We start from the raw sequence: 27,416 nt of genomic DNA on the forward strand, positions 1-27,416 counted from the left end.
ATGTTCAGCCACGCTCCCACCATCTGACATCTTCACGTTGAATAGCCGTTTCATGAGACGAACCTTGTTGGAGGCTGAAGGTTTCTCATACATTATAACTAGGGCATGCATTAATTCTTTTGTGGTTTTCACCTTGGATATATTGAAGGCGACGCTCTTAAACAAATAGAGTCGGATCGTTTCTAAAGCCTTCCAATCTAATAAAGACCATTTATCATCTGTCATCTTTTCTGGTTTATTCTCTTTTCCTTTTAGAGGAATATAGAGGTCCTTCTGATACAGATAATCATCTATCTGCATCTTCCAGAAAGCAAAGTTTGAACCATCAAACTTCTCAATTATAGTCTTCTCTTCTTCCATCATCGCTCCCAATTGAACTAAACCAATAGCTTTGATACCAGTTGTTGCGCAGTACGTCAACAATGCAGTGAATCAAGATCCAATCTCCAGTTTCACCCACAAACAATAAACAAGAAAAATAAACTAGAAATAAAATCAAAGCATACCAAACAAACCACAAGACATCATATACGTGGAAAAACCCCAACAAGAGTAAAAAACCACGGTGCAAAACTTTCACTATGAAGAAAACGAAGATTATAAGCAATATACTAACCTTTTCTCTTTAGATGAATAGAGAAAACCCTTTGCCCACACCTTAGAATAACTCTTATAACTCTATAAAAGCCCTAGGGACCCCTATTTATAGTTTATGCAACTTTCCTTTTGCACCTCTGTGAAAATCACTTCAAAAATCTACAGTCCATGCAAAATCTGGAAACGAATCTGCGTAGCCTCGACTAGTCGAGCAGACTACTTGACCGGTCGAGTAAGGGCCTTTGACTGATCGAGCAAGGACCTCGACCGGTCGAGAACCACGGACTTAAAAAATCATAGCTCACTGGACTTTGAGTCGAGCCAACCCTCAACTAGTTGAGTGGGCCCCTCGACCGGTTGAGCAGCTCACTCGACTGGTCGAGTGGCACTGCCCAGATATGGCTCTACATCTCAACATAGTCTCCAATAATGCCTTGCTCAACCCTTGTGATATTGAAATATCCTTAACCTTTTGTTGCCACAAACTGTAATTATTTTTTCCATCGAATTTATATATATCAAATTTCGACCCTGATATCTTTGCTGAATTCTCAAACATTCTTAACCTTTATCTGATACTACTTTGTTAAAATTTCGAGCTCACAACAAACTCGAATCTAACTCTAGATATTAGAAAATCGGATCTAATACCATTAGTCAATTCTACACTTTGCGGAAACATGTTCAGTGAAGATAAAATAATCAATTTAGAATCAACTTATCAAGCAATCACACACACAATTTTACATAAAAAATTCATTTGAAAAAAAAAAATTATGGCGCAAAGTGACAGACATGTTCACTATAATAGAAGCTTTCGAGTTACACCATTCCTATTTATCCTTAACCCTATAATGGATCTTTACTCTTGCTCCGGTGGTAAACTCTTGGGAGTTTCAACGCCCGGTCAAGGGTTAAAGTATCCAGAGGTGGTGAAATCTCACCATGGTACGTGTGTGGTGGTGTGTGTGCGTGCGTAAAAGAAAAAGATTAAAAATAAAAATCCTTAACCCTCCAATAACGTCTTCTAATCTAATTATTCAAATAAGCTAAGTTTTTTAATTCTTGATACTTCTGATTGGTAGATACAATATTGACAGTTTAATGTAAGTTATTTTATTCCATTTATATAATGTCTAAGTAATATACTGGTGCCCGCGTATATCTGTCAGAGTCTGCCAGAGTACGGGAGTTCTCTTACTTTTTGATGGGTGTCGCCGGCATTCCGTTACTTTACAGGGTCAAAAATAAAATCGAACAAAAGCGGACTAGTGCAGCGCAGGATAGATTCCGTAAAATGCTTTGCAGCCGCACATCTGCACGCGCCAAAACCAAGCGCCGTTCCTCCACTGGAAATGACAAACGTGTGATGGATCTGTAACATTCGTTACCCCTGATCTATGATGAGATATTCGAATTGAAAATTTCATGATTTTATGTACACCAAGTGCGTAAAATACTTACAAAGAAAATGGACAGTTGAAAGGGAAATCAACGTTCCATATTCAATGCATCATACAGAGTGCATTTCAATGTTCTAACCAATCAATAAAAGAAATAATTTCACGCCCATCCGATGAACCGTATGGATCTTGTATGAATATTCCACGTCATCACGAATGGGGATGCATGATTGGTGCATCTCAATGCGCGCCGCAAATAGCATTTCTCTAGTTTCAGTCAATAGAAGTGCTCGGGCGATTTGCGCATGGAATGATTGGTGAAGTGATTCTCGCTACAGATGCCGACTTGTGAGACGAGTAACAGATCCAGGCCACTGATCCGGCCGTAAAAATGAACTTGGCCAAGACGTCCACTCATCAGTTTGGTACCCGCATATTAGAGAAATGGATGCTTAAATAAAAAAAATCAATGTCTAAATTGAAGTTATATTCGTGGCCCACCCAAGGAATGTTCTCGTTGCCTCTCACCTGATGAGCGTACCGGATGCTAGTGGCGCGAATCGCGTCTGCAGTCTATACACGCGCAGGTCGGCTCAGCATTTACCTACATCCTTTCCGAGCGACTGGTCGCTTTTCGCGATTGACTTGTTTGGACGCGTCTATAGCCTGCACCGTTCTGAAGACGCAAAGGCTAGCCAAGCCAGTAACCGCGCCTTCCATGTCCCCGGACGCCATTATCTATATGGCACTAGCATGGCCCCCCCCATCCGTATGTGGGGTCCACCAACCATCGATTCCTCGGTCCTCTGGCTCTACGCCCACGGACTTTTGTATCTCATCCTCTTTCTCTCTCTCTCTCTCTCTCTCTCTGTCTACGCCCACGGACTTTTGCATCTCATCCTCTCTCTTTCTCTCTCTCTCTCTCTCTCTCTCTCTTCCATAAAATCCGTAGTAGCGAAGTCGACGCCCTAGAAATATCCAAGAAGCTTCCTGTCTGTATTTCTCTTTCTCATCTTCTGTCTTCACGAGCTACTCCTGTTGCTTCCCTCCTCTTCGAAATCTTCTCCCCGCCGTTGACGGAAGAACAGCCGCGATTCCCCGCTATTGGATTCTGATTTCGGAAAATCTCGTCTCCGTAAGTTACAGTTGATTCTCATCGCTGCCTTTTTCTCGTTCCTTTTTTGTTCCTTCGTTTTTTGATGGTTTTCATTCGGAGAAACGTAGAGGATGTCTTTCTCTCTTTGATTCTCGCTGATATATGATGGGATTTTGGAATATCACGAGAAATTGGATGGATTTTCGACAATTCTATTTCAAATGTTAGATGGAGTGATGTACTGAGTTAGTTCGACTCAACTGTGTTAAAGAAGCTGAGTAGATCTTCAACTCGTCTTCAGAGACCAAATCGAGTCGACTCGGTTGAGTTATGTGTTAAGATTAGTAAAGGATGATTGAGGCATGTATTAGAGGAATTCTGATGTGATTTGTCCGAAGAGAGGTCGGAATAGCGGAATCGCAGCTCATGTGGAATATCTGGGCCATGTATTCTGTGAGAATCTATGTGACGATGCCCTGTGCCATAATCCACGCCGGTCCCACCTACTGTGTGGGCCACGCGCTTATGTTGAACATATGCTGTTGTTGATTGTGTTTCCAATCTTCAATTTTTCACACACGAGTGTGGCCACCTGATGAGTGGATTGACCTGATCCATGTGCCAGCATATGTTCAAGGTTGGCTCCCTACCTATTGATTGGCTCAGATCTTCGGAACATGTGGATTTATTTTGTTTCTACCCATCTGTTTTCTCATATGAGCGCAGCGAACCTGATGAGTGGATCAACCTGATTTAAGTGCCAGGATATGTTCAAGGTTGGTCCCCACCTATCGATCGGCTGGGATCTTGCTAATATCGACTGTGTTGGCGCATGTGCTGCAATTAGCATCTTCTTTAATCTCTCCTGCAAATTGCCATAGCATTTCTCAATGTGTTAGTATAATTCCGTTACTCTGTAGCACAAGCTGTATATTTGCTGCAGTTGAAAATTCTTGATTCTGAGGGTTTCGCGTAAAAACACCAAAAAGATCAAATTCCGTTCAAATACTCCTCTGTTTGTAGATGCCTAAAAATGAGTTCGTCAATTTTTTAAACAGTAATCATGTATTAGAGATCACAATCTCTAATAACAAATTAGTTTGTGATAGGAACAACACGTAGTCATTTTCATAGACCAAGACTCACATATTAATTCCTTAAAATTTGGGCAGGCCATCCGCATAGCCTCAAGCCTAAAGACCTTTTCCTGGGACATAATCTGATTACCAAAGCTTGGAAGCAAAGGACAGTGGTTGCAGGCCACCCATTGCGAGTGATAAGCACTATGGTCAGAGACTCAGAGTAGTTCAGTATTAGTAGAGATATCCATCAGTGCTGCAGTGGCATTGATGTAGAGCAGGTCGTGGACACTTTCATGGCCAAAATGGACCAGAAAAGGCCTGAACGGAGGCTGAAGTGATCAGGACCGTCAGAACCTTAAAACAGTCGTATCTCGCAAACCAGAATGAGTTTTTGGACATATCTTATATGATTTTGGGGTAGGAGAAGCTACTTTAGCCAACTAACCCTGCTATGCCGGGTTGCCCATGCCAGATTTGCGAGATTCCATTAGATCGACAGTTGAAAGTCCATTTTATTTTCATTTTTATTATAAATTGTAAGTTTTAATTCAATCATAACTTTTGATCCTTTGAGTTGTAGGTGTCGTGTTTAACATGAAAAAGGGCGTAGAAAAATTAGGAGAATAACGTGGTTGGGCCAAATTGGACACTTACTATTTTTTGCCAAAAACCATGAAGTCTAGTAGGAATCATGATTGTCTATAAATAATAAGTTTACTATTTATATTAAATCATGTTTTTAGGGAGTTTGAGTCTAAAACTCCTTCCTAGGTTCGAGCTCATTATTTAAAGGATTGTAATTTCGTTTTTTTAATCATCAATCAATTTATTTCGAATTATTAGAAATTATTTCTATTTTAATCCCTTGTGGATTCGAGGAATCTCTGTGAGGAGTTGAGCGAAGCTCCATGGATTCGGAGTAGTTATCCCTAAGGAGGACGGTGGTCGACCTCATCACGTCCTTCCCTGCGTTAGGCATGGTGTGCAGTAAATATCAATCAATGTTTTAAATAGCTATACTATGTAGCGTGTAGCTTATGCTACGTAGCATAGCTTACCCTTAATGCTATGTAGCTCATAAAAATAACTTAAGTTGTGTGTAGCCTATGCTACATGATAATTTGTCTACCCTACATGATAATTTGCATAGGCTTCACGCTACATAGACTACATTATACACAATGTAGCTCACATTACAAGTTATTTTTTACTACAACATTAAGAGAAAATTAATGTTTTCAATGATTTTGTTACGTTTTTCTATTTTCAATAGAAATTCGTTATTAATTTTTTTTTTAATGCTTTTAGTAAAATAATATAAGCAACTATATTAAATCAGTTCCATTGCTCTTTCTTTAGCTTTATACTTAATCATTGCCTTTTCCTATTAGTTTAGGCTGCGTTTTATTGCCCCAAATTATCATGAAATTTTTGTTAAATTTCATTATTAATCAGCCTAATTTGGTGCAAAATATCATGAAATTGGTGCAACCAAGCGCAACCTTGATTAAAATTATAGAATTAGCATGTAGCTTACGCCTCACGCTTCAGAGGGGCGAACGCTATGCTATATGCTTTTTTCTATTTGAAACCCTGATATCAGTGTTTTAAATAGCTTTGCCATGTCTTTTGTAGCTTACGATACATAGCGTAGCATAGCCTTAACACCACACCACTTATGAAAATAGCTCAAGTCACATATAGCTTATGCTACATGCTAATTTTGCACGCGCTACATACTACATAGCCTATGGTACATGCTATGTAGCTTTCTCTACAAGTTATTTTTCACTAAAACATTAAAATTAATTAATGTTTCCAATGATTTGTTATCCTTTTTATTTTTTAGTCAAAGTTAGTTGATCTTTTCAATAATTTTAGTAAAGTAATATAAATAATAGTATTAAATCAGTGGCCTTTGGTCCTATTAAAATGCATCATCTTTCAAAAAACAAAAAAAAAGGTATTAAATCAGCTAGGTTGCCCTTTCTTTACCTTTATACTTAATCTTTGCCTATTTTTCCTATTATTTTAGGATGAGTTTGATTGCACCATTGGTCATTAAATTTTAGTATTAATCAGACTAATTTGGTGCAAAATATCGTGAAATTTCATGATATATTTGCACAACCAAGAACAACCTTAATTAAACATCTAAAAGTAGTGTGTAGCTTATTGATGGGGACATCACACGCACACGCATGCCCCCCTATGCACGTACGCAAGGAGGAGGATGACTCCACTGTCGATCTGGATTGATGACGACATCCAGGGAGGACCTCCTATCTAGAGGACTGCGTTTTGGTCCCTTGGAGTGGACCCAATCGTCATGTGAATCCCACCATGGGTTCTCATGATCGTGGTCCATTATTCTAAACGATCTAGTACTTTGAGTTTTGGTTATTTTTGTTATTAGGAACATCATGGACGGTTTAAATTGCTTTGATTAGTTGTTATTTGTGGTTACTTCATCTTTAAGTAATAGGTTGCGCACATGGCACGAGTTTTGGGGTATAGGGTTTTATTATAAATAGACACCCCTTGTAGGTTTTTTTCATTGAATATTATGAATAAAATTTTGCGTTTTCCTGCATCTCTAATTCTCCGAGTTGTGGAAATCCAATTGGGTGCGAAACCCTCCCTTCTTCGAAGGGCTAACTACCATGGTGCGAAGCCATACTCATCTTGATTCGCCCCCATCTCCTACCATCAATATCTACCATCTCATATGACCAACCAATCATCAAATCCATCATCCTTTCGCAGCGATTCTCCCCCTACAGCAGAATTTCGAAATTTGGCCTTGCAGGAGGGCTGAAACTTCAGCGGAGTACCGTGATCAAACTGATCATCCGTTTCGCCTAAAACTTGGAGGGAAGGTGGCATGCCCCTGGCCGACCAGGACCAAGCTGGCCTTTTTTGATTTGTGGGCCCCACACACGTGCGGGCCACCACCAGCGCACGTGTGTCAGGCGGGTTAGCTGTCCACATGCGCGGAATTGGTTTCAGGTTCTCTCTTTCCTCTCTTTCGCTCCTCTCTCACCTGATTTTCCTAATCCTAACCCTAGATTGTCCTAAATCCCTATTTCCATGCTCTTTTTAAACCCTAGGGTTCCCCGAATTGAAATTCGTGAATCCCTTGGATTAGAGAAATATTTTTGTGCATGTGTGGATGAATTTACTCTCCTTTAAGTATTATTTGGTCTATAATTTTTATTGATCCAGCCCTAGCATGTGTAGGCCTGGACCCGCATAGATTCCCCTTGATTGAGTGCTTGACTTTATGTGGGATGTGGAATTTTGTGTGATTGTTTCTAATTTAGTATGATCTTAAGCCTGATTTTTTTTGCATATCATGTTTAATTTCCATGTCTTGCATCAAATTTGGTATCAAAGCTTAGGTTTATCATAGGGAAATGCATTGCATGTTTAGGGTTTAGTCTTCTCGCGTTTAATTTGCATTAACTCTCATCATATAGGGCTGTTTAGGACCCATCATTCACATTAGGGGCTGCTGAATTTTCTGCTGTCAGAAAATCCCCAAATCTCTTGGCTGAATTTTCTGTTGGCAGACTCTTTGGACAGATAGGTTGCTGGAAATTTGGTAGCGTTGTGTAGTTTTCCTCATATAGAGTCTTGTAGGATCATCTAGTCTCATTTAGATGCATATAGTTGTGTTAGAGGGTCTTTGAGTTGAGGAGTAGTTGTATGCCCACACGTACTGGTCGCGGTTTTGGTTTGCACCCTACGCTAAGCACGGAGCAATTGCAAGAATCAATGGACAATCTAACCCCGCAATTTGAGTCTTTGGGTAAGTGCTTGGAACAATGTATTGACCAACATCTTGAACAGATTAATGTGTGCGTTACCCAATTAGAAACTTCCGCTCGGGCAAACCCTACCATTGGGGAAGATGCCCAATCTGAAGCAGGTGGTCAGGAGGATAGACCAAGGAATGAAGGTGGCCAAGGAATTGGTCATGAGCGCACACACGTGCACCCACCCTATGAGGGGCATCTAGACCACTATGACCCAGATGCGCAACTCCTCAAGGGAGTTAGAGTAGATGCCCATTCGTTTGATGGCTACTTGGACCTTAAAGTTTTTTTAGATTGGTTGGCGGATATGGACCACTATTTTGAGTGATATGACATGTCGGATGCTCGTTGGGTCCGATTTGCCAAGATGAAGCTTGTGGGCCAAGTAAAGAGGTTTTGGGCTACTGTTGAACGAAAGAAAGAGAGGACGAGGGAGCCTTCAATAGTCCATTGGGGAGAAATGAAAGAAACTCTTAAGGAAAAGTACCTCCCTTTCTCTTATCGCTTACGGTTGATTGAGGAATGGCGGTCTCTTCGACTAGGTTCTATGAGTGTGGCGGAATACATTGAGAAGTTCGAATAGTACTTGACCTGTTGTGTGTTTGATGAGGATACTATACTCACTCTTGCTCGATTTAAAACAGGCCCCCGTTTTGATATTAGGAGAGAGTTGCTCGCCAAGGACATAGACACTCTTGAACAGATGTATCAAGTAGTGTTGGAGGTCGAGCAATACCTTAAAGCATTTGTGGGAAGGCGGTTTGATTTTCACGATTCTAGTACTAAGGCCAACTCTTCTGGGGCTAAGCTTAGTACTAGATACCAAGATAAACCTTACAACAGTTTTTAGTCCAAGCCCAAGGATGATAAGGGTAAAGAGGTTGTCGGGTCTAGCTCCCGCGGAAGCGAGACAACTAGGTATTTTAGGTGTCAGGGGTTTAGTCACTCTGCCCACCAGTGTGGCATGAGAGAGGGCATTAAGGTGTTCTTTATTGATGGGCAAGTAGAAGTAGTGCACCCAGAAAGTGACGGTGAGGAGGAAGAATATGAACCAGTAAAAGCCCCTAGTGATGAGGAAGAGGGAGCGCGAGAGTCTGCGACTTTTGCAGTTGTGTGTCGTGCCGTTACACAAGCAGATAATACCGATGATTAGCGTTGTTGTGTTGTTCCTATTCAGTTTGGGTCATATAAAGCCACAATTTGGTGTGATGTTATTCCTAGGAAGCTTATCGATCTTGTCCCTACGTCACTATTCCATAGGCCATCAGAGTCTGCAGAGTCCTTTGCGCATCACATTCATTCATTGTATCAAGAAATCAGGCAGAAGATCCCGACTAGTAATGAACATTACACTTTATGCAGACCAACATAATCATTTCAAGGAACTCAATGAAAGAGACTCTGTGATGGTTCGCATTAGGCCAGAGCAGTATCTTCAGGGAGTCATTCGTAAAATACACGCGAGTAGCGCTGGACCATTCAAAATTATAAAATGAAACGGTCTCAATGTGTATGTGGTAAATCTTTTGCTCTTTATGGGAATTAGTTCCACGTTCAATGTGGAGGATTTAGTTGCACTTCATGGAGCCACTGATGCATTGTCCAGCCTTTCGCCTAACCACCCTGATTCCCCAGACTTTTCCCTTGATCCATGACCATTTCCCGACCCATTTTCCCAGCCTTTACATCCCATACCTACCATTCCCAACCCATTTTTCCAGCCTCTACCTCCCATATCTACCCGTCTTGACCCATCTTCCCAACTACTACGTTCCATACCTACCCTTCCAGACCCATTTTCTCAGCCTCTACCTCCCATACCTACTTGTCTCGACCCATCTTTCCAGCTTCTACTTCCCATACCTACCTTTCCCGACCAAGGTGTGCCAAAACGGTTACGTATCGGCCAATACGGCCTATACGTAACGGTAACGGTGGGAACCGTTACGTGTTTCGGGTATTGGCCGATACGTAACGGTAATGGTGGGAACCGTTACGTGTTTCGGGGTCGTATCGGCCGATACCCGATTTTGTACCCGTATCACCCGATACGGGCCCGTTACGGGGTGTAACGGCCGTAACGGGCCGTTACGAGCCTGTAACGGTAACTTTTTTTTTTTCATTTTAAGCTTTGTTTTTGCTGTTTTTTTGAAATCTCTTGCTTCTAAACTGTTTCTCACTCATTCTACTACTAATTTCGACCAACCTTGGCTAGGTATTTGAGATAAAAACACATTATATTACAGATTTTTTTGAATCAAAGCTCGGTGGGCTATTTTTCAGAAATTCGTTAAAAATAGGTATTTATACTTTTTTAAATATGTTTTGCTGTTTTAATCATGTCATATGTTGTGTTAATCATAGTAGAACATGTTAATGTGCAGTTTACAGATTTGGGGTGCCATTTAATAATTTTTTATATTTTTTTCTATTTACGCATGAATTTTCGCCCCTTTTTTTAAAATTCGAAAAATCAATTTTTAATGGTTGTTTTGCTGTTTTAATCATGCCATTTGATGTGTTAATCATAGTAGAACATGTTAATGTGCATTTTACAGATTTGGGGTGCCATTTTATATTTTTTTAATATTTTTTTCTATTTACGCATTTATTTTGACCCTTTTTTTGAAAATTCGAAAATCATTTTTTAATGATTCTTTTGCTGTTTTAATGATGTCATATGATGTGTTAATCATAGTAGAACATGTTAATATGTATTTTACAGATTTTATATATTTTATATATTTTTTTCTATTTACGCATTTATTTTGACCCTTTTTTTGAAAATTCGAAAATCATTTTTTAATGATTCTTTTGCTGTTTTAATGATGTCATATGATGTGTTAATCATAGTAGAACATGTTAATATGTATTTTACAGATTTGGGGTGACATTTTATATATTTTTTTCTATTTACGCATTTATTTTGGCCCTTTTTTTGAAAATTCGAAAAATCATTTTTTAATGATTCTTTTGCTGTTTTAATGATGCCATATGATGTGTTAATCATAGTAGAACATGTTAATGTGCATTTTACATATTTGGGGTGCCATTTTATATAAGGCCTTTTTTTGAAAATTCGAAAAATCATTTTTTAATGATTCTTTTGCTGTTTTAATAATGCCATATGATGTGTTAATCACAGTAGAACATGTTAATGTGCATTTTACATATTTGAGGTGCCATTTTATATTATATATATATATATATATTTTTATTTACGCATGAATTTTGGCCCTAAAAAATAATTGCAAACACCTAAATGTAAGATATTTTCATATTACATTCATTCTAATATATCTATCACTGATAGTAGATAGAAAATTAAATATATGAATTTTGTAATCAAATTCAGGTTATCTGGTTCATAAATTCATCAGACAGTTCGATATAACTTCTCACCAAAGAGTGGACCGTTACACCATCATAAACATGTTCCAATTTATAAATGAATGCATATTTGGAATGCTTAGAATATTCTGGATTTAATCCATATTTTTTCATATTTTTTTGGCAAAAATTTTTTTTTGCGCCGTTACGCCCCCGTATCCGTATCGGTTTTGGAAGTCACCGTTACGCCAACCGATATCGATACGGGATATCTTGTTCCCGACCCATTTTCTCAGCCTCTATCTCCCATACCTACCCGTCTCGACCCATCTTCCCACCTTCTACCTCCTATGCCTACCCTTCCCACACCCAGAGAGGCGAGAAATGATATCTTGGACTATCAGATAGTATCGACGATGGACGACGGATTTTAAAAGTTCCTGGTCAAGTGGAAGTCACACCCAGCTTCAGACAATAAGTGGCTCACTGAGGAGGAGCTTCCGAGACTTGATCCTGACATCTTGGAGCGGTTCAGGAGTTTGGTTTCACCAGTGGCGAAATCTTCGTAGCCGGGGAGAGTTGATGGGGTCATCATGCACACACGCACGCCCCCCTATGCACGTATGTAAGGAAGAGGACCCCACCGTCGATCTAGATCGATGACGACATCCAGGGAGGACGTCTTAGCTAGAGGACTACGTTTTGGTCCCTTGGAGGACCCAATTGTCATGTGAATCCCACCATGGGTTCTTATGATCGTGGCCCACTATTCTAAACGATCTAGTACTTTGAGTTTTGGTTATTTTTGTTATTAAGAACATCATGAATGGTTTAGATTGCTTTGATTAGTTGTTATTTGTGGTTACTTTATCTCTAAGTAATAGGTTGCGCACATGGCGCGAGTTTTAGGGCATAGGGTTTTATTATAAATAGACACCCCTTGTAGGTTTTTTTTCATTGAATATTATGAATAAAATTCGGCGTTTTTCTGCTTCTCTAATTCTCTGAGTTGTGGAAATCCAATTGGGTGCAAAACCCTTCTCTCTTCGAAGGGCTAACTACCGTGGTGCGAAGCCACACCCATCCCGATTCGCCCCCATATCCTACCATCAATATCTACCATCTCCTACGACCATCCATTCATCAAATCCATCATCCTTTCGTAGCGATTCTCCCCCTACAACAGAATTTCGGAATCTGCCCCTGTAGGAGGGCTGAAACTTCGGTGGAGCACCGTGATCAAACCGATCATCTGTTTGGCTTGAAACTTGGAGGGAAGGTGACCCACCCCTGTCCGACCAGGGCCAAGTTGGCTTATTGTTATTATTATTATTATTTGTGGGCCCCACACATGTGCGGTCCACCACCAGCTCACGTGCGTCAGGCGGGTTAGCTGTCCACACGTGCAGAATCGGTTCCAGGTTCTCTCTTTCCTCTCTTTCACTCCTCTCTCACCTGATTTCCCTAACCCTAGATTGTCCTAAATCCCTATTTCCATGCCCTTTTTAAACCCTAGGGTTCCCCGAATTGAAATCTGCGAATCCCTTAGATTGGGGAAATATTTTTGTGCATGTGTGGATGAATTTACTCTCCTTTGAGCATTGTTTGGTCTATAATTTTTATTGATCCAGTCTTAACATGTGTAGGCCTGGACCCGCATAGATTCCCCTTGATTGAGTGCTTGACTTTATGTGGGATGTGGAATTTTGTGTGATTGTTTCTAATTTAGTATGATCTTAAGCCTTTTTTTTTTTTTTTTGCATATCATGTTTTATTTCCATGTCCTGCATCACTTATGCTACACTCTATATAAGCTTAAGCCTCATGCTTCAGAGAGATGAAGGCTATGTTACATGCTATTCGCTATTTAAAACACCCGTAACTAGATACACAAACACAAATGCATGCAATTTTGGGAAGATATCAAATGACTGTGTATGAGCCGCATGCATATGATGATTGGAATCATCCATCCTTGAGGCTCCACTGTCAGATTGTCTACCAACCAGATATTGCCCTGATTTTGTTATCCTAATTTCCAACCATCCAATAGACGAACTTTCTCTTGTTGAAAAAGGGGTTGGTATCTTTGCCTTTCTATGTCTATCTGTATTCCAATGGTATCTTTCCAAAAAAGAAAAAGAAAAACTATGCCGGTGGTTGAAGGGTTGGAATGTCCAAACAGTGGGATTTCTTTTTAATCATCTCACTAATGGGACCATTGAATGAGCAATTCTGATCTCATCCATATGCCATGTATGTGGGAATGACATGGGGGCATGGAAAGTTGTGATCCTGATCCCCCAGAAACACTGGATGAGCCACTTCTGTGTGTATATACACACAGGCATGTATAATTTCCAAATATGCAGGTGCGTGCACACATTCGGGTGAGATCACAGCCACAGATTTTAGCACCAGACATAATGATTGGATTCTGAACCCTATGAGTTCTAAATAAGACTGTGATGTTCAATCCCCAACGAGTTACTGTAACCCTATGAGGAGTAGACAGCACAAAGCACCCATGGATCTACAGCATGTATTTCAGTCTGACAGTGATAGATGGTATACAAAGGGAATTCTGTATTTCTGAAACCCAACTCATAGATTGGAAAGCAGGTTCTATTACAAGAACAAGCATGTTGTGTTGCTCCCACCGTATGTACGTGCGAAGAAAAGGTTCAATCTATTTTAGGAAAGCATAGGAGTATCACTAGCCACCAAATAACTGGTTTGTTCAATGTAGTGATGCACGATGATGTTTTTTGAACTAAACCTTGTTAGTTTTACTTTATCATAATGATTTCAAAAGACTATCTATTTGACTCTACCGTTTGTCTTTTCCCAGACTTCCTCTCTGATAAGTTTCCAACTGGAGCAAGACAAGAAATTTAAAATATGAGGTTCTTAGGGATGCGGTAGCATTTTCTAGTGGTAATACTTTCATCATCCTTTGTATTCCAAAGGTTTATTCACCATATTGGACACCGTATTGCCAACAAGCCAAAGCTATGAACTACCCAGAGGAGAGATTTGTGAGGTCAGTTTCTTTGAATTTGTTTTACCAATCACTAAATACTTCGAAATTTTCAATGGCTTCAGTTCTGAGTGATTTCTACTTGTTATGTTCAGGTTTCAGGATTGCAGTTCAGAGAGATCTTCAACTCATGAAAGGAAATTTTCTGCAGAAGTTGGATTACTGTCAGGAAAGATTAGAAGAACAATAAGCTCACTATCAGAGAGTGTCCGAAGAGGCTTTGAATGGGGATCTGATGGGATTAAAAGCATCAGGAAATCATTTCGCGTTCACTCACCAAGAGATTCACCCATCAAGGATGTGAGCTCTTGGAAGATTCTTGATCCTCAGGGAGCATTTCTTCAGAGATGGAATAAAATATTTGTTTTGTCATGTGTGATTGCTGTGTCCATGGACCCATTGTTCCTTTACATCCCATTCATCAATGAGGGGAAATGCCTTGATTTGGATCACAAGCTGGTAATAGCAGCTAGTGTTCTGCGTACCTTCACCGATGTATTTTATGTACTTCATATTTTCTTTCAGTTTCGCACTGGTTTTATTGCTCCTTCCTCTAGAGTATTTGGAAGAGGTGTGTTGGTAGCAGATAGCTTAGCAATAGCCAGAAGATATCTATTACCATACTTCCTAATTGATGTCCTCGCAGTTCTTCCAATCCCTCAGGTACAAGAGTTATTTCAGTGGTGAATTTATTCTTTTATTATCTCAAAGTGCACTTATTCATGACATCATTAGCTTCTATGGTAGTATGCAATAAGATTTTGCTCAAACAGATAGTGCTTTCATGTTTAGTTTTAGATCCAATTTTCTATACTAGATAAAGCAAGCGTCATGTCTTTGTGAGATAAGCAGGGCTTGAGACATTTAAGCAATTTGCTTGATGGCTTTTTATTTTATTTTATTTTATTTTATATTTTTTATAATTCTCTCCCAAGCACACCTGCTACCTTACCATCAAAATCCATTCCTAGACTTATATTCTGGAAGCTCAAAATCCCTACATACACAAATCTTAAAACTATAAAATTTTAAGGAAATTTCTTGTACAGATTACAACTTATCTAAGCTAAAATGAGATCTTCCTAGAATCTACTGTTTTTGATAGCTTGTCAATTAGCAAGGAGTTAATGAAGCAATTGCATGTTGGAAGTTTAAATATTTACAGTTTTGTTGTGCACATATACTTTTTACCTTCTTAAATGCACAACTCCTCGTTAAATTGTGCAAGATCTATGTTTGGTCTCTTTGACGTAGTTATGATTTGTTTAGTGTAGTTTCTCTTTTAGTAGTTGCTTTTGTACTATCTGTCAGCTCATCAAGCATAACTTGTGTAAATCTTGTATGAGTAATGTATAATCCCCTTTGCACTTTTTTTTTTCCGGCAAATATAAAACCTCAATTGCATTGAAGTTTTAGGTTCATCTAGAGTTGTTTGTTGTTCAACACAAATTCAGGTTCCTTTCTTTGAACTTTTACTAGGACTACAAGGAAAAAAATTACAAAAGAAAAAAGACCAGTTTTAGACATTGGTTCTTTATGTTGGAATATGAACATACCTCGAAAGATCGCTGTGTTGGTCGTAGGTTCACATCTTAGACTTTTGTAACCCAGACAAGCAGTTAAAACACAAGAAAAACACAAAAAGTGGACTTCTAGGTGTTGGTGAATTTTCAAAGGTGTAGAGAAATAAAACTTTCCAAATTTCCAAATTTTAGAAATCCCAGGACCCCTATTTAGATACACAATCAAATCCCTAGAAAAGAAACAAATCAAATGTTAAGATCTTACCTCAAATTTGTGTTATGTTGATCGTTTGTGGAAGCCACTGCAGATCATCCAACATAGGAAGCCTCTCCCCAATCTATCATAGAAAAAGGAGAGTAGAGGGAATACCAATTACGCTACACCTCACCCCTACAAACTTTGGTGTTGCCCTACCCATCGAAAGTTTGTATGTCTCCCTTATCCATGCACCCAAATTTACCAAGTCCCTTTGCTGTCCAGTGGCGTCCACTCTAAACTAAAATCCTCTTGTAGGCCTAAGAGGTGGGCCATAAGATATCAACCATTGAATGTCCATCAAGCATGATAAAACACTTTTATGTTAAATAAATTTTAACGGTTAAAAACTTTCGATTAAACATCCAAAACCTTTGTAGTGATGGGCCCAACTGGAAAACCACTTAATGGAAATTCAATCACTAAGATCTAAGCACAAATAAGTTCCTAAGTAACTAGTGCATCCCAAGTTGGAGCATAATATATTGGCTTCTCATATCGTATCTTAATGCATACACCCAGCTACACCCTATGTAAGTCACTAATGTAACCTTGCAGGGTGAGTCAAAGCACACAACACTAGGGCCATAAAGTCCCAACATGACCTCAGGTCTAAGGATTAGCCAAAATTAGTAAATGATCAAGTTAATCTGACATGGGCATGATGGGTTAATGCAGGGGCATTTTCACACTGGGCTCAAGTGGGGTAGCTCGTGGGATGGGGGGACACACTTGGGGTGGGTGACCCATGTGATTTGGGGCCCGCGGGGGAGGTCTCGTGTTCGAGACTCCTTACTGGAGGTGATTAATGCGTGTTTCACATCGGGCTCGAGTGGGGTAGCCCGTGGGATGCGGGGACACACTCGGGGTGGGCGGCCCATGTGATTTGGGGCCCATGAGGGGTTTTGGCCGAGGTCCTAACCCATGAGATGTGGGGCTTGGGCTATGAGATAAAAGGATTAATTCGCCATACTCTAACAGTTCGAGCTTTTAGAGCAAGTGGTTAATTGTCCTACATCAAATTGGTATCAGAGCCAAGTTTTCATAGGAGAATACAATGCATGATTAGGGGTTAGTTCATTTTCACACTAGGCTCGAGTGAGTTAGCTCGTGGGATGCAGGAACACACTTGGGGTGGGTGACCCATGTGATTTGGGGCCCACGGGGGAGGTCTCGAGTTCGAGACTCCTCATCGGGGGTGATTAATGTGCATTTCACACCAGACTCGAGTGGGGTAGCCCATGGGATGCGGGGACACACTCGGGGTGGGCGGCCCATGTGATTTGGGGCCCACGAGGGGGGTTCTGCCGAGGTCCTAACCCATGAGATGTGGGGCCTGGGTTATGAGATAAAGGGATTAATTCGTTATACTCTAACAGTTCGAGCTTTCAGAGCAAGTGGTTAATTGTCCTGCATCAAATTGGTATCAGAGCGGGAGGTCTCGTGTTCGAGACTCCTCATTGGGGGTGAATAATGCAGGGGCATTTTCACACCGGGCTAGAGTGGGGTAGCCTGTGGGTTGCGGGGACACACTTGGGGTGGGTGACCCTTGTGATTTGGGGCCCACGGGGGAGGTCTCGTGTTCGAGACTCCTCACCGGGGGTGATTAATGCGCATTTCACACTGGGCTCGAGTGGGGTAGCCCATGGGATGCAGGGACACTCGGGGTGGGCGGCCCATGTGATTTGGGGCCCACGAGGGAGGTTCGGCCGAGGTCTTAACCCATGAGATGTGGGGCTTGGGCTATGTAATAAAGGGATTAATTCACCATACTTTAACAGTTCGAGCTTTTAGAGCAAGTGGTTAATTGTCCTGCATCATGGGTCTCCTAGACCAGGGACTTGACACGATTTCCAATGTAAGTGCTCAGTTGGGCATAAGACACAAGAATTTGCATCTATGAACACTCACACTCCTCCATTGAAGGGGGCCAAGACACAGCTAACCCGATCTTCCATCCCAACTCATCGCTGCTTCACATGTACAGGATGTCCAATTTACCTTTCATGAATAGCTGATCCCACTACTAAGATCATTGAATTTAGGGTACTAAAATCCATGAAAAATAACTATTCCTTGGGTAGTGGCCATTGTCTCCAAACTCAACTTCTCCTAAGAGAATTGGAGGAAACTATCCCTTTAACCCATAAAATCACAGATAGTTGGAGTTTTCCACACATTTAATTATGGCATGCATAGAAAAACCATGCTTTTGTAGTCATCAATGTACATGATCATAACAATCATCGACTTTCCACAGTACAATACCAACGTTGGCACTGTTGCAGGCTATCGTAGGCCTTTGTCATAGGCTTTAGGAATGTATTGTGGTAGAGTTTCGGTGTCAGCAGAATTCTAATTTCTTTTGGTCATTGTCTATCGGGGCTCGGGAGGCAAGTGGAGCTGGCAATGATCTCTTCCTAGATGTTCTCCCATTTTAGGAGATTGTTAGAACTGCCTGTCGCAGGAAGGTTGTCGGGAGCAACATTGCAAGGCTGTTATCATCAAGTTGTCATGGAAGGCTTTTCCGTAAAGCTATCGTAAAAGGCTATTTCTGTAAAGCTGTTGCAGAAGGTTTTTTTTGTAAAGTTGCCACAGAGATGCTATTGCTGACGACGCTTCCTGCAAGGCCTTTGGAGAAACAGTCATAACTTTCTCAAATGATGTCCAAATTGCATGATCTTAGGCTTGTTAGAAAGCTAACGCAATAGCTTTCAAAGAAGACCGGTTTTGTGAGATTCTAACGCCGTTTCATACTCGGATAGTGGGCCCCTATGGTGGACAGCATGCAATTGTCATCAAAGGGGGTTGCAACATTGGCTAGAGCTTGGTTTTGTCTTCGTTTTTCTTTTTCCACTTGCGCACATGCTGTGAGGATGTTCTTGATGTACTTTTGAACTGTTAGATAGATTCCTAGTGCGACAGAGGATGATCAGGTGCTCGGGGGCTCTTTTGATGCTTCAAACTCATAGCTTATGCTCCAATTTGTTGCAGCCCTTGGTGTCCTATCAGACCATTGGATTGACCCTCTGAGTGGTGTGAAGTTTGGAGCAGCTGTTGCAGTACAAGAGGCAATTTGATGTATTTTGAGGCGCTCAAACCATTATTGGTGTTAAAAATTTTTTTCACTGCTAACATAATGTTCTATCATCACAGATTCTCTATATGCAATATAAGAGCATTGATTTTCGTTCTCTTTTATTAGAAGGTATTTTATATTTGATCTAGGAGCTGTTCCAAACTTCATCTTAACCCTAAAGTTGAACATGCTGTATGATTTTTCTTCCTTTTCAGGTTGTTATTTTGATTGTAATACCCAAATTGAAAGGGTCAGCACCACTGAATGCAAAAAACCTGCTGCAGCTTGTTGTTATACTCCAATATGTACCCAGGCTTCTCCGAATCATTCCTTTATATAGAGAGGTCACAAGATCAGCTGGTATAATCACGGAGACGGCATGGGCTGGAGCTGTTTTTAATCTCCTTCTTTACATGCTCGCAAGTCATGTAAGTATGATTGCCCAAGCAGCTGTCTTTTCTAACATTTTTATTTTAGTGTTTCTCCTTTTTAGCATTTTGCAGAAATGGATGCAATTTCATCATAGGGTTATTCTAGCTTCATTGTTATGCATATGTTATTTTTCTGAAAGGTGTGCTGGGTTCAAACCCGAGACTCAACACACCCTGTCTAACATTGAGCTAGGGCTTGAATCCAATGTAATGCACACTTCAGACATCGATAAAATAATCACACTTAAGATCAAGTGAAGAGCATTCCCTCCCTCCCTCCAATGTTAATGTCGTCGCTTATTTCATTAACTCTTTCTTTCTTACTTAGATTTCTGTCATGGTACTCTAATTTTGTAGTTTGGGGTTATTGTCCATTTTGCATTGCCCTAGGCAGATCATAGTGCTCTAGGAATCAGGACCTCCAATACTGTCTCTATAGATAGGATTTCGCTTGATTGGTTTTCAGATTTGGAGATTATGTACCTATGAAAGTTGTCCCTTCAGTTTCCTATGTGTTGGAGCTCTCTTACAATCATTTTCTGGCTTATTTTGCTTCAATTGCTTCACAACACTTGTCAACATAAAGTGCTTGCTTTCCTAGTTCATCACACTCCAAACAACCAGCAATCTAATGGAAGGGGCAAGAATTGAAAGAGAGTGGACAAAAGAAATTTGGGCAACAGGATTTTATTTATTTTGGTGTGATGATGGTGTTGTAAAGGTTCATACTATCTCCACAAGTGACATCTAAATATGAGAACTTAGACTGGAGCAGGGACTCAAACATTCCAAATAGGATTCATAAAGCTGACCTGAAAATAGCTGGGACAAGGCTATGATGATGATTTATAAAAAGAATATTTGATTACGACGGCATTTGGGACCTTGCAAAACAGGCATCATAATGATGCTCATTGCTTGTAGAAGTTACCAAGTAAAAATGCTTCTCTCTCTCTTCCTGCAGACCATGTGATCCTATTCATGAATGCTCTTTCAGGTAATTGGAGCTTTTTGGTACTTGCTTGCAATAGAACGACAAGATACATGCTGGCGAGTTGCTTGTAATGATAATAAAGATAAATGCTCAATCGATTCTTTATACTGTGGAGGAAAAAGTACAAGAAGTGACCCCACCCTTCTTTCTTCTTTATGCCCTAAAGACTCGGAGAATAAAACCCGTTTTGACTTTGGAATATACTTTTCTGCGCTCCAGTCTGACGTTGTCGTAACGAGAGATTTTCCAAAGAAGATCTTTTACTGCTTTTGGTGGGGACTACAGAGTTTGAGGTTTGCACCTACAAACATCTTCTGCTTATTTTCATCAAAGCCCTGTCTATTTTTAGACAGGATACTTGATTTATCATGTTTATGCACATGTGACGATGCCACTTGCAATCTGTGTTCTTTGGATTATTTTGTTGTCAATTATTTATTATTTATTATTATTTTTAAATATCTTTGAGAGTTAAGAAAAGATGTTATTCAACAAAAGGAGAAAAATACATCAGGGTGGTGGGATAAAGTTCTTTATACAAAGATAAGGTGAGACATTCCCTCTTCAGCTAGCTCATTGACCAAATCATTTGCCTCATGACTGACTGGGGCAAACGATGCTTATCCTAGAGGCCAAGTTATGAATTTCATTGGACACATTGGCCAGCTTCCAAGGATCAAAGAGATCATGCTGGGTCCAAGTATGACATTTGTTCTCGATGTTATATGGGAAGCATGTGGAAAACACAAATATGTTGATGAACTTATCACTTGTGAAGTTACTAGCAGTGTTCGAATTATCTCTGATATTATCTTTATCTCCAGCTCAGTGATATCGATAACACTGTTAGCGATACCGATAACGTTGGTGGTATTAGAAATTCCAGGTATTAGCAATGTATCGCTAAGTATCGCCAATGTATCAATATCGCTAATTTAATCGTCAATATTTTCAACTATGTCAATTCTAGGTTTCGCTTGTATTGCCAATGCATCAATATTGCCAATGTATCACCAATATTTTCGACTATGTAAATTCTAGGTAATGCTTTTTATCATAAGTGTATCGATGATATTTCAATAATATCGCTAACGAATTGATATCATCAAAATTTTATTTATTAGAAAAAAAAATTTATTTCATTTTTTTTTTCATGGGCACTTGGTTGTATGTAGTGTTCAAGTTGTCATTGATAATATTGATAATATCTCAATATTATCGATATTGCAACATGTGCGCGATATCGAGACCACAATCTTCCATTTCCTTTCCAATTGTTGATGATTTCTTGGTGAAATATCATGTGTTGTTCATATTTTGCATGATGTTTGGATGGAAGGTTGGATGGTGAAATAGGCCGGATGGGATGGTTGGACTGATTTCTTACAACAACACATGTTTTTAAACCCCCATTACATGGAAACTTATTATTTATGTATTCTTTTTGTAAATTGTTTATTTCTAAATATGCAAATATGTACATTTTAACATCTCCTTAAGTTTCGCTGAAAATTCCACTGTTTTCCCCATGTTTCCCCCATTTCTGGTTATCAGCAATATTATCAGCGATATCAATATTGTTTCCGTATCTTTGGCCAACGAAACTTGTAGCGATACTGATACTTTGAACACTGGTTACTACTTACTAGTACTAATGGTGCCTTTTGTGGTACACCTAAAATCATAGAAAGTTTGCTTCTTCTTCTTCTTCTTCATCTTTTTTTTTTTTTTTCTTTTGGTGAATAAAACGTGCTTAAAATTCCACTAGAAGCGTCTAATGCACCTAAGTGACTGATCTGATTTCCATCAGGTGACCATGGCAGGGCCACTATTTTCATGGGTTGGATGTCATATCCACCTAATCAGTTGGCATGTGAGAAGGTTGTTTGTTGAGAGGACCTATAATCTGTCATAGATGGGCTGATTTTTGCACCATGTATCCTTCATGATGGGGCCAACTCTTTGGGCAGTTTGGATGTGGTACGCTCATGACAAGCAGGCACCTATCTGCTAGTTGGATTTTGATTAACTTGAAGGGATCATTGTGTCCCTAGATAATATCCAAAATTATTGTGTTTCTTGGAAGGTTAGAAGCCATATCACTGCCTTTGGGTATGGCCACAAAGCAGGGCTGAACTCATGGTACCCACTTCCTATGATCTGTACTAATGCTTTGGGCTGGCCTAGGTATTTGTTAGTTTTTAACTGAAGAAGCATGAATATGTATATATATATATATAAATATAAAGCAATTTGCTTAATAACAAGCCCAACTTAGAACCCCGGATCTTGCATTATGGAATGGTAAGGAATATAGAGCTATGTAAATTGCTTTTACTTCTACATGTGAATTTCTCATATCGAGCTGACGAGAATGCTAAAGAGCATTAATCTGTTTAAAGAAGCTGGGCAGCAATAACCAATAGGTGAAATATTAGCAAGAAATGTTGTCTTTTGGGTTGATTAAAAAAAAGAAAGAAAGAAAAGATAAGAAAAGAAAATCTATCATCTTTTGGTAGAATAATTTATGCGTGGCTTTTCCGTTTAATAATCAATATGGCAGTAGTACAATTATTTTTCTCAAAAACTACATAGCAAATTTTCTCTGAAATAGTCCAATGTGAAATAATATGCATCAGTGTAGATTGTCCAAATCATTATTCTTCTTGTGGATGGAACATGACACGAAAATATCACCCAATTGATGATCTTAAGCATCTGATTTCACCTATTGAATTTGGACATGTGGCCATTTTCTTTTTAAGCATCCACTTAATGGTCACTAATTGAATGGCTAGTTCATTGAGTCATACATCAAGCTATACTCAATTCACAGCAAAGATTTTAATGGTCTGGATTGGTGTTGCATGCATGCTGCGTCTATGGTGGATGAGTTGCCACCGTTTACTAATCACAAATCTACACCATGGTTAGCTCCTTTATTTTCTTTATGACAAAAAATTTTCAGCTTAGGTTGATGGTGGCATTTATTTACCATTGCACATTGCTTTTGGAGCTAATGGTGAGAAATTCGCACCTCTACTGTTTTGTAGCTCTCTTGGCCAGAACCTGAAAACAAGTACTTATGTTGGAGAGATTTGTTTCGCGGTGTTCATTTCTATCTTTGGCCTGGTGTTGTTTTCACTTCTCATTGGCAATATGCAGGTTGGTACTTTATTGATCCATGCCATGCATTACATAGTTCATGTGTACATATGCACGAGTGCAGATTAATGCATCTGTATGCGTGCCATTTTGTCATGCTCTTTCTTGCCTGTGTACTTGCATTGGTTTCACATAGAGATATTACATTAAGATGGCATCTTTTTGGTGAGGCCTGAATGATACAGGTTGGGCCACTTTCAGGCAACATTATTTGCTGATCTGGTGGCCCCAGTCATAGATGGACAATGCCCTAACATCTCACCTATCAGATAATCCTAGCTATCCCTGGTGACAATGACTGATTACAACCAATTGTCCACATTTAAAGGGGGGCGAGGTTGGACAATGCTATGATCATCCGATGGGAAGATTTTGAGGGTGTCTCACTATGCGGTTGACTGCATGAACAATCTGATATGTTTTGGCAAAAGTTGGGTTGCACATGTATAGTTTGATGAGCTAAATATGATACACGCTGCTATTACAGACATATTTGCAATCAACTACTGTGAGATTGGAAGAAATGAGGGTGAAAAAGCGAGATGCGGACCAATGGATGTCTCACCGCTTGCTCCCCAATCACTTGCGGGAACGTATCCGTCGACATGAACAGTATAAATGGCAAGAAACGAGAGGGGTCGATGAAGAGCATCTGATCCTTAATCTTCCCAAGGACCTTAGGAGGGATATAAAGCGCCATCTCTGCCTGGCTCTGCTCATGAGGGTGAGTACCTCTATGATTATATATTCTCATAATTCCTCGATGGCTTGATTGGTTTCATTTAAGGGAAAAGAGGAAAAAAAGTGAATAGCCTGATTAGTTTCTTTTTGTAGTTCACCTGCATTTGCATCTTGTTTACAAGTGTTCTCTATTTTGTTTTACATATGACACTTATATTTACCTCCATCCCATCCATCCAGCTGATACATTTCTAGCCAACTATCATCTTTTCTCCAAATTGAGGATCTGTGACTCATTGGCATCTAAGGTTTTTTTTTTTTTTTCTTTCTTTCTTTTAATTTAAAAAAACAAAAAAAAAAAAACAAAAAACAAAAAAAAAAAAAGAAAAGAAGAAGAAGAAAGAAACAAAACTTGAGTCCTGTGTTTTAAATAGCGGTAGCATGTTGCGCAACGCTCAACCATCTGTAGCATGTAGCATAAATAGCGTAGTGTGTAGTGTAAGCCACATAGTGCTTCTATTTTTTAATTTAAAAATAGAAAAAAAAATGATAAATTTTAAGAAAAAAAGGAAAAAAATATGTATATAAATGCCTAAAAGATGATTCATTTTTTCAAGTATAAGCATGTTCAAACAAGTTATTGATTATCATTTATCAAAAGCCAATCCACATATATAAACCAAATCAGATAATTATCACATCAACAACTTTCTAAGCAAACCTCTTTAATTAATAATGTCTAATTGAAACTATAAGTCATACTTATGAAAAGAAATAAAAATCCCACTAATACAAGTGTCAAATACCTCAACATTAGATGCAAAGAAAATACAATAAATAAATAAATAAAATAAAATAAAATAAAAAATACATGGTAGTGTACGCTACAGAGGATTTACGCTATTTAGTTTGCTACGTAGTGCTAAGGCTACGCTACGAACACTATTTGAAACACTGCTTGAGTCTTGAGTCTTGAGTCTAACACATCTTGAGTCATTAGTCGACTTAACTGTGTTTTCAGTTTGTTTCAAGAAAGTTTTGGGTAAGTTGCTGGTGTCCCGTGAGTTTTTAACCAAATCCTGTTGAGTTTTTTGGAGTTAAAAAAAAAAAGAAAAAAAAAAAGAAAAGAAGAAGAGAATTCTTAGTGCAGCCAAGACAATTTGAGTCTTGATGGAGTTGAGATTTATTTGGTCGAGTTCAAGTTGCGACTTGTTGGGTTCTTCAACCATGTTGACATGATTTACTTACATCTTTTTTTTCTTTAGGTCCCTATGTTTGAAAAGATGGACGAGCAACTATTGGATGCCATGTGCGATCGACTCAAGCCAACCCTTTACACAGAAGAGAGTTGCATCGTCCGTGAAGGCGATCCGGTTGATGACATGCTCTTCATAATGAGAGGAAGGGTGGAGAGCGTAACCACCAACGGTGGGAGAACTGGCTTCTTCAATTCGGATTTTCTCAAGGCAGGAGACTTCTGTGGAGAAGAGCTCCTCACATGGGCGCTTGACCCTCATTCCTCTTCTAACCTCCCAACTTCGACCAGGACGGTGCGGACGCTATCTGAGGTAGAAGCCTTTGTTCTCAAGGCAGACGACTTGAAATCTGTTGCATCCCAATTCCGGAGGCTTCACAGCAAGCAACTCCGGCACACCTTCAGGTTCTATTCGCAGCAGTGGAGGACGTGGGCTGCCTGTTTCATACAAGCAGGTTGGCGTCGGCACTGTAAGAAGAAACTCGAGGAGTCTTTACATGAGGAAGAGGATAGACTACAGGCTGCACTGGCGAAGAACAGTGTCAGCTCACCCAGCCTCGGGGCCACCATTTATGCATCGCGGTTCGCTGCTAATGCATTACGGGCACTGCGCCGCAATGGCACGCGCAGGGCCCGTGTGCCAGAAAGATTGCCCCCGATTTTGCTCCCGAAGCCTGCGGAGCCAGATTTTACGGTTGAAACTGAACATTAGTTGTTCCTTTTGTACTATTATTACTTTAGTTGCTTCTTTCCTATCAAAGTATCGGTCGTATGTAAGATTGTTGTTATGGTTTGTGTGTAAAATGTAAAGCCAAAAAGTGATCTTCATATTATATTTTTCAAGGCTTCTTAGAGTGTTAACTGTGATAGAGAGAGAGAGAGAGAGAGAGAGAGAGAGAGAGAGAGAGAGAGAGAGAGATGACCCCATAGGGTGGCTGTGTAGGCTACCAATCTCTTTGTCAGGCGAGTAAGGATGAGGAAAACCCCAGCGAGGGCTACACGATATATCTCAACTTACATTAGCACCGAGTATATGGAGATTTGGACGTCCATCTTGTGTGCCCTGCAGATAGGAATCTACAGGATCCATACACATCCCTGAGTAGATGATCATACAAATTCCTCTGAGAAAGCTACCACGGTGAAAAGGGTAAAACGCATCACCATGGTTGGGGGGGGGGGGGGGGTGAGAGGGAGGAGCTGTTCATATGGAGGTTCCACCCATTGACGGGCTGTCGCTTAAAACAGAGCATTGATCACATGTTCTCATGCCCTGTCCATTTGCAAGCACCAATTGGATAGGCACATACGGTAGATACAACTTTTGGATACGGCACATCTACACATAGGGTAGATGCAACTTCTGGATACGGTACATCTACCGTAGGGGCAGGCTACAGATGCGTGGCCCAAATCAGTATAGATGAGCGACAGACTACATATGAGCGGCCCAAATCAGTGTAGATGAGCGACGGGACTACAGATTAGTGGCCCAAATCAGTGTAGATGAGTGGGCTATCGCACTATACACTGAAGAGCAAATAGTCCTCCAAACAATAGATGGGTAAGGTAAAGTAGATGATTTCCTTGGAGCAGTGGAGCTACGGCAGACTGCCGAACTGAACTCTTTTTTCTGGAGGAAACCGAAGAAGAGGAAAAGTAGATT

General features: G+C 40.0%; 1 protein-coding gene across 2 annotated transcripts; it reads left to right on the forward strand.

The window, feature by feature from the left end:
* The first annotated feature begins 2,914 nt into the window (after nt 1-2,914).
* LOC131245137 (cyclic nucleotide-gated ion channel 1-like) lies at nt 2,915-26,583 on the forward strand. 2 transcript variants are annotated; one of them, XM_058244388.1, is made up of 9 exons: nt 2,915-3,135; nt 13,949-13,991; nt 14,178-14,369; nt 14,462-15,029; nt 19,440-19,652; nt 20,653-20,942; nt 23,703-23,814; nt 24,302-24,538; nt 25,761-26,583. In XM_058244388.1, the coding sequence occupies exons 3-9, from the start codon at nt 14,341-14,343 to the stop codon at nt 26,460-26,462; spliced, it is 2,151 nt and encodes a 716-aa protein (XP_058100371.1). In that variant the 5' UTR covers nt 2,915-3,135; nt 13,949-13,991; nt 14,178-14,340; the 3' UTR covers nt 26,463-26,583. The 2 variants fall into 2 exon arrangements, with proteins under 2 accessions (XP_058100371.1, XP_058100370.1); XM_058244387.1 differs by lacking the exon at nt 13,949-13,991.
* The last annotated feature ends 833 nt before the right edge of the window (nt 26,584-27,416 follow it).

The sequence above is a fragment of the Magnolia sinica genome, chromosome 5, assembly GCF_029962835.1.
Source record: "Magnolia sinica isolate HGM2019 chromosome 5, MsV1, whole genome shotgun sequence".
In the NCBI taxonomy this organism is placed as follows: Eukaryota; Viridiplantae; Streptophyta; class Magnoliopsida; order Magnoliales; family Magnoliaceae; genus Magnolia; species Magnolia sinica.

Bases quoted from the DNA above. Each gene is read 5' to 3' on its own strand.
- LOC131245137 (XM_058244388.1), top strand. From the start codon at position 14,341: ATGAACTACCCAGAGGAGAGATTTGTGAG. The intron at 23,815-24,301 runs GTTGGTACTTTA...CTGCTATTACAG, and splicing joins TTCTCATTGGCAATATGCAG to ACATATTTGCAATCAACTAC. The intron at 24,539-25,760 runs GTGAGTACCTCT...TTTTTTCTTTAG, and splicing joins GCCTGGCTCTGCTCATGAGG to GTCCCTATGTTTGAAAAGAT.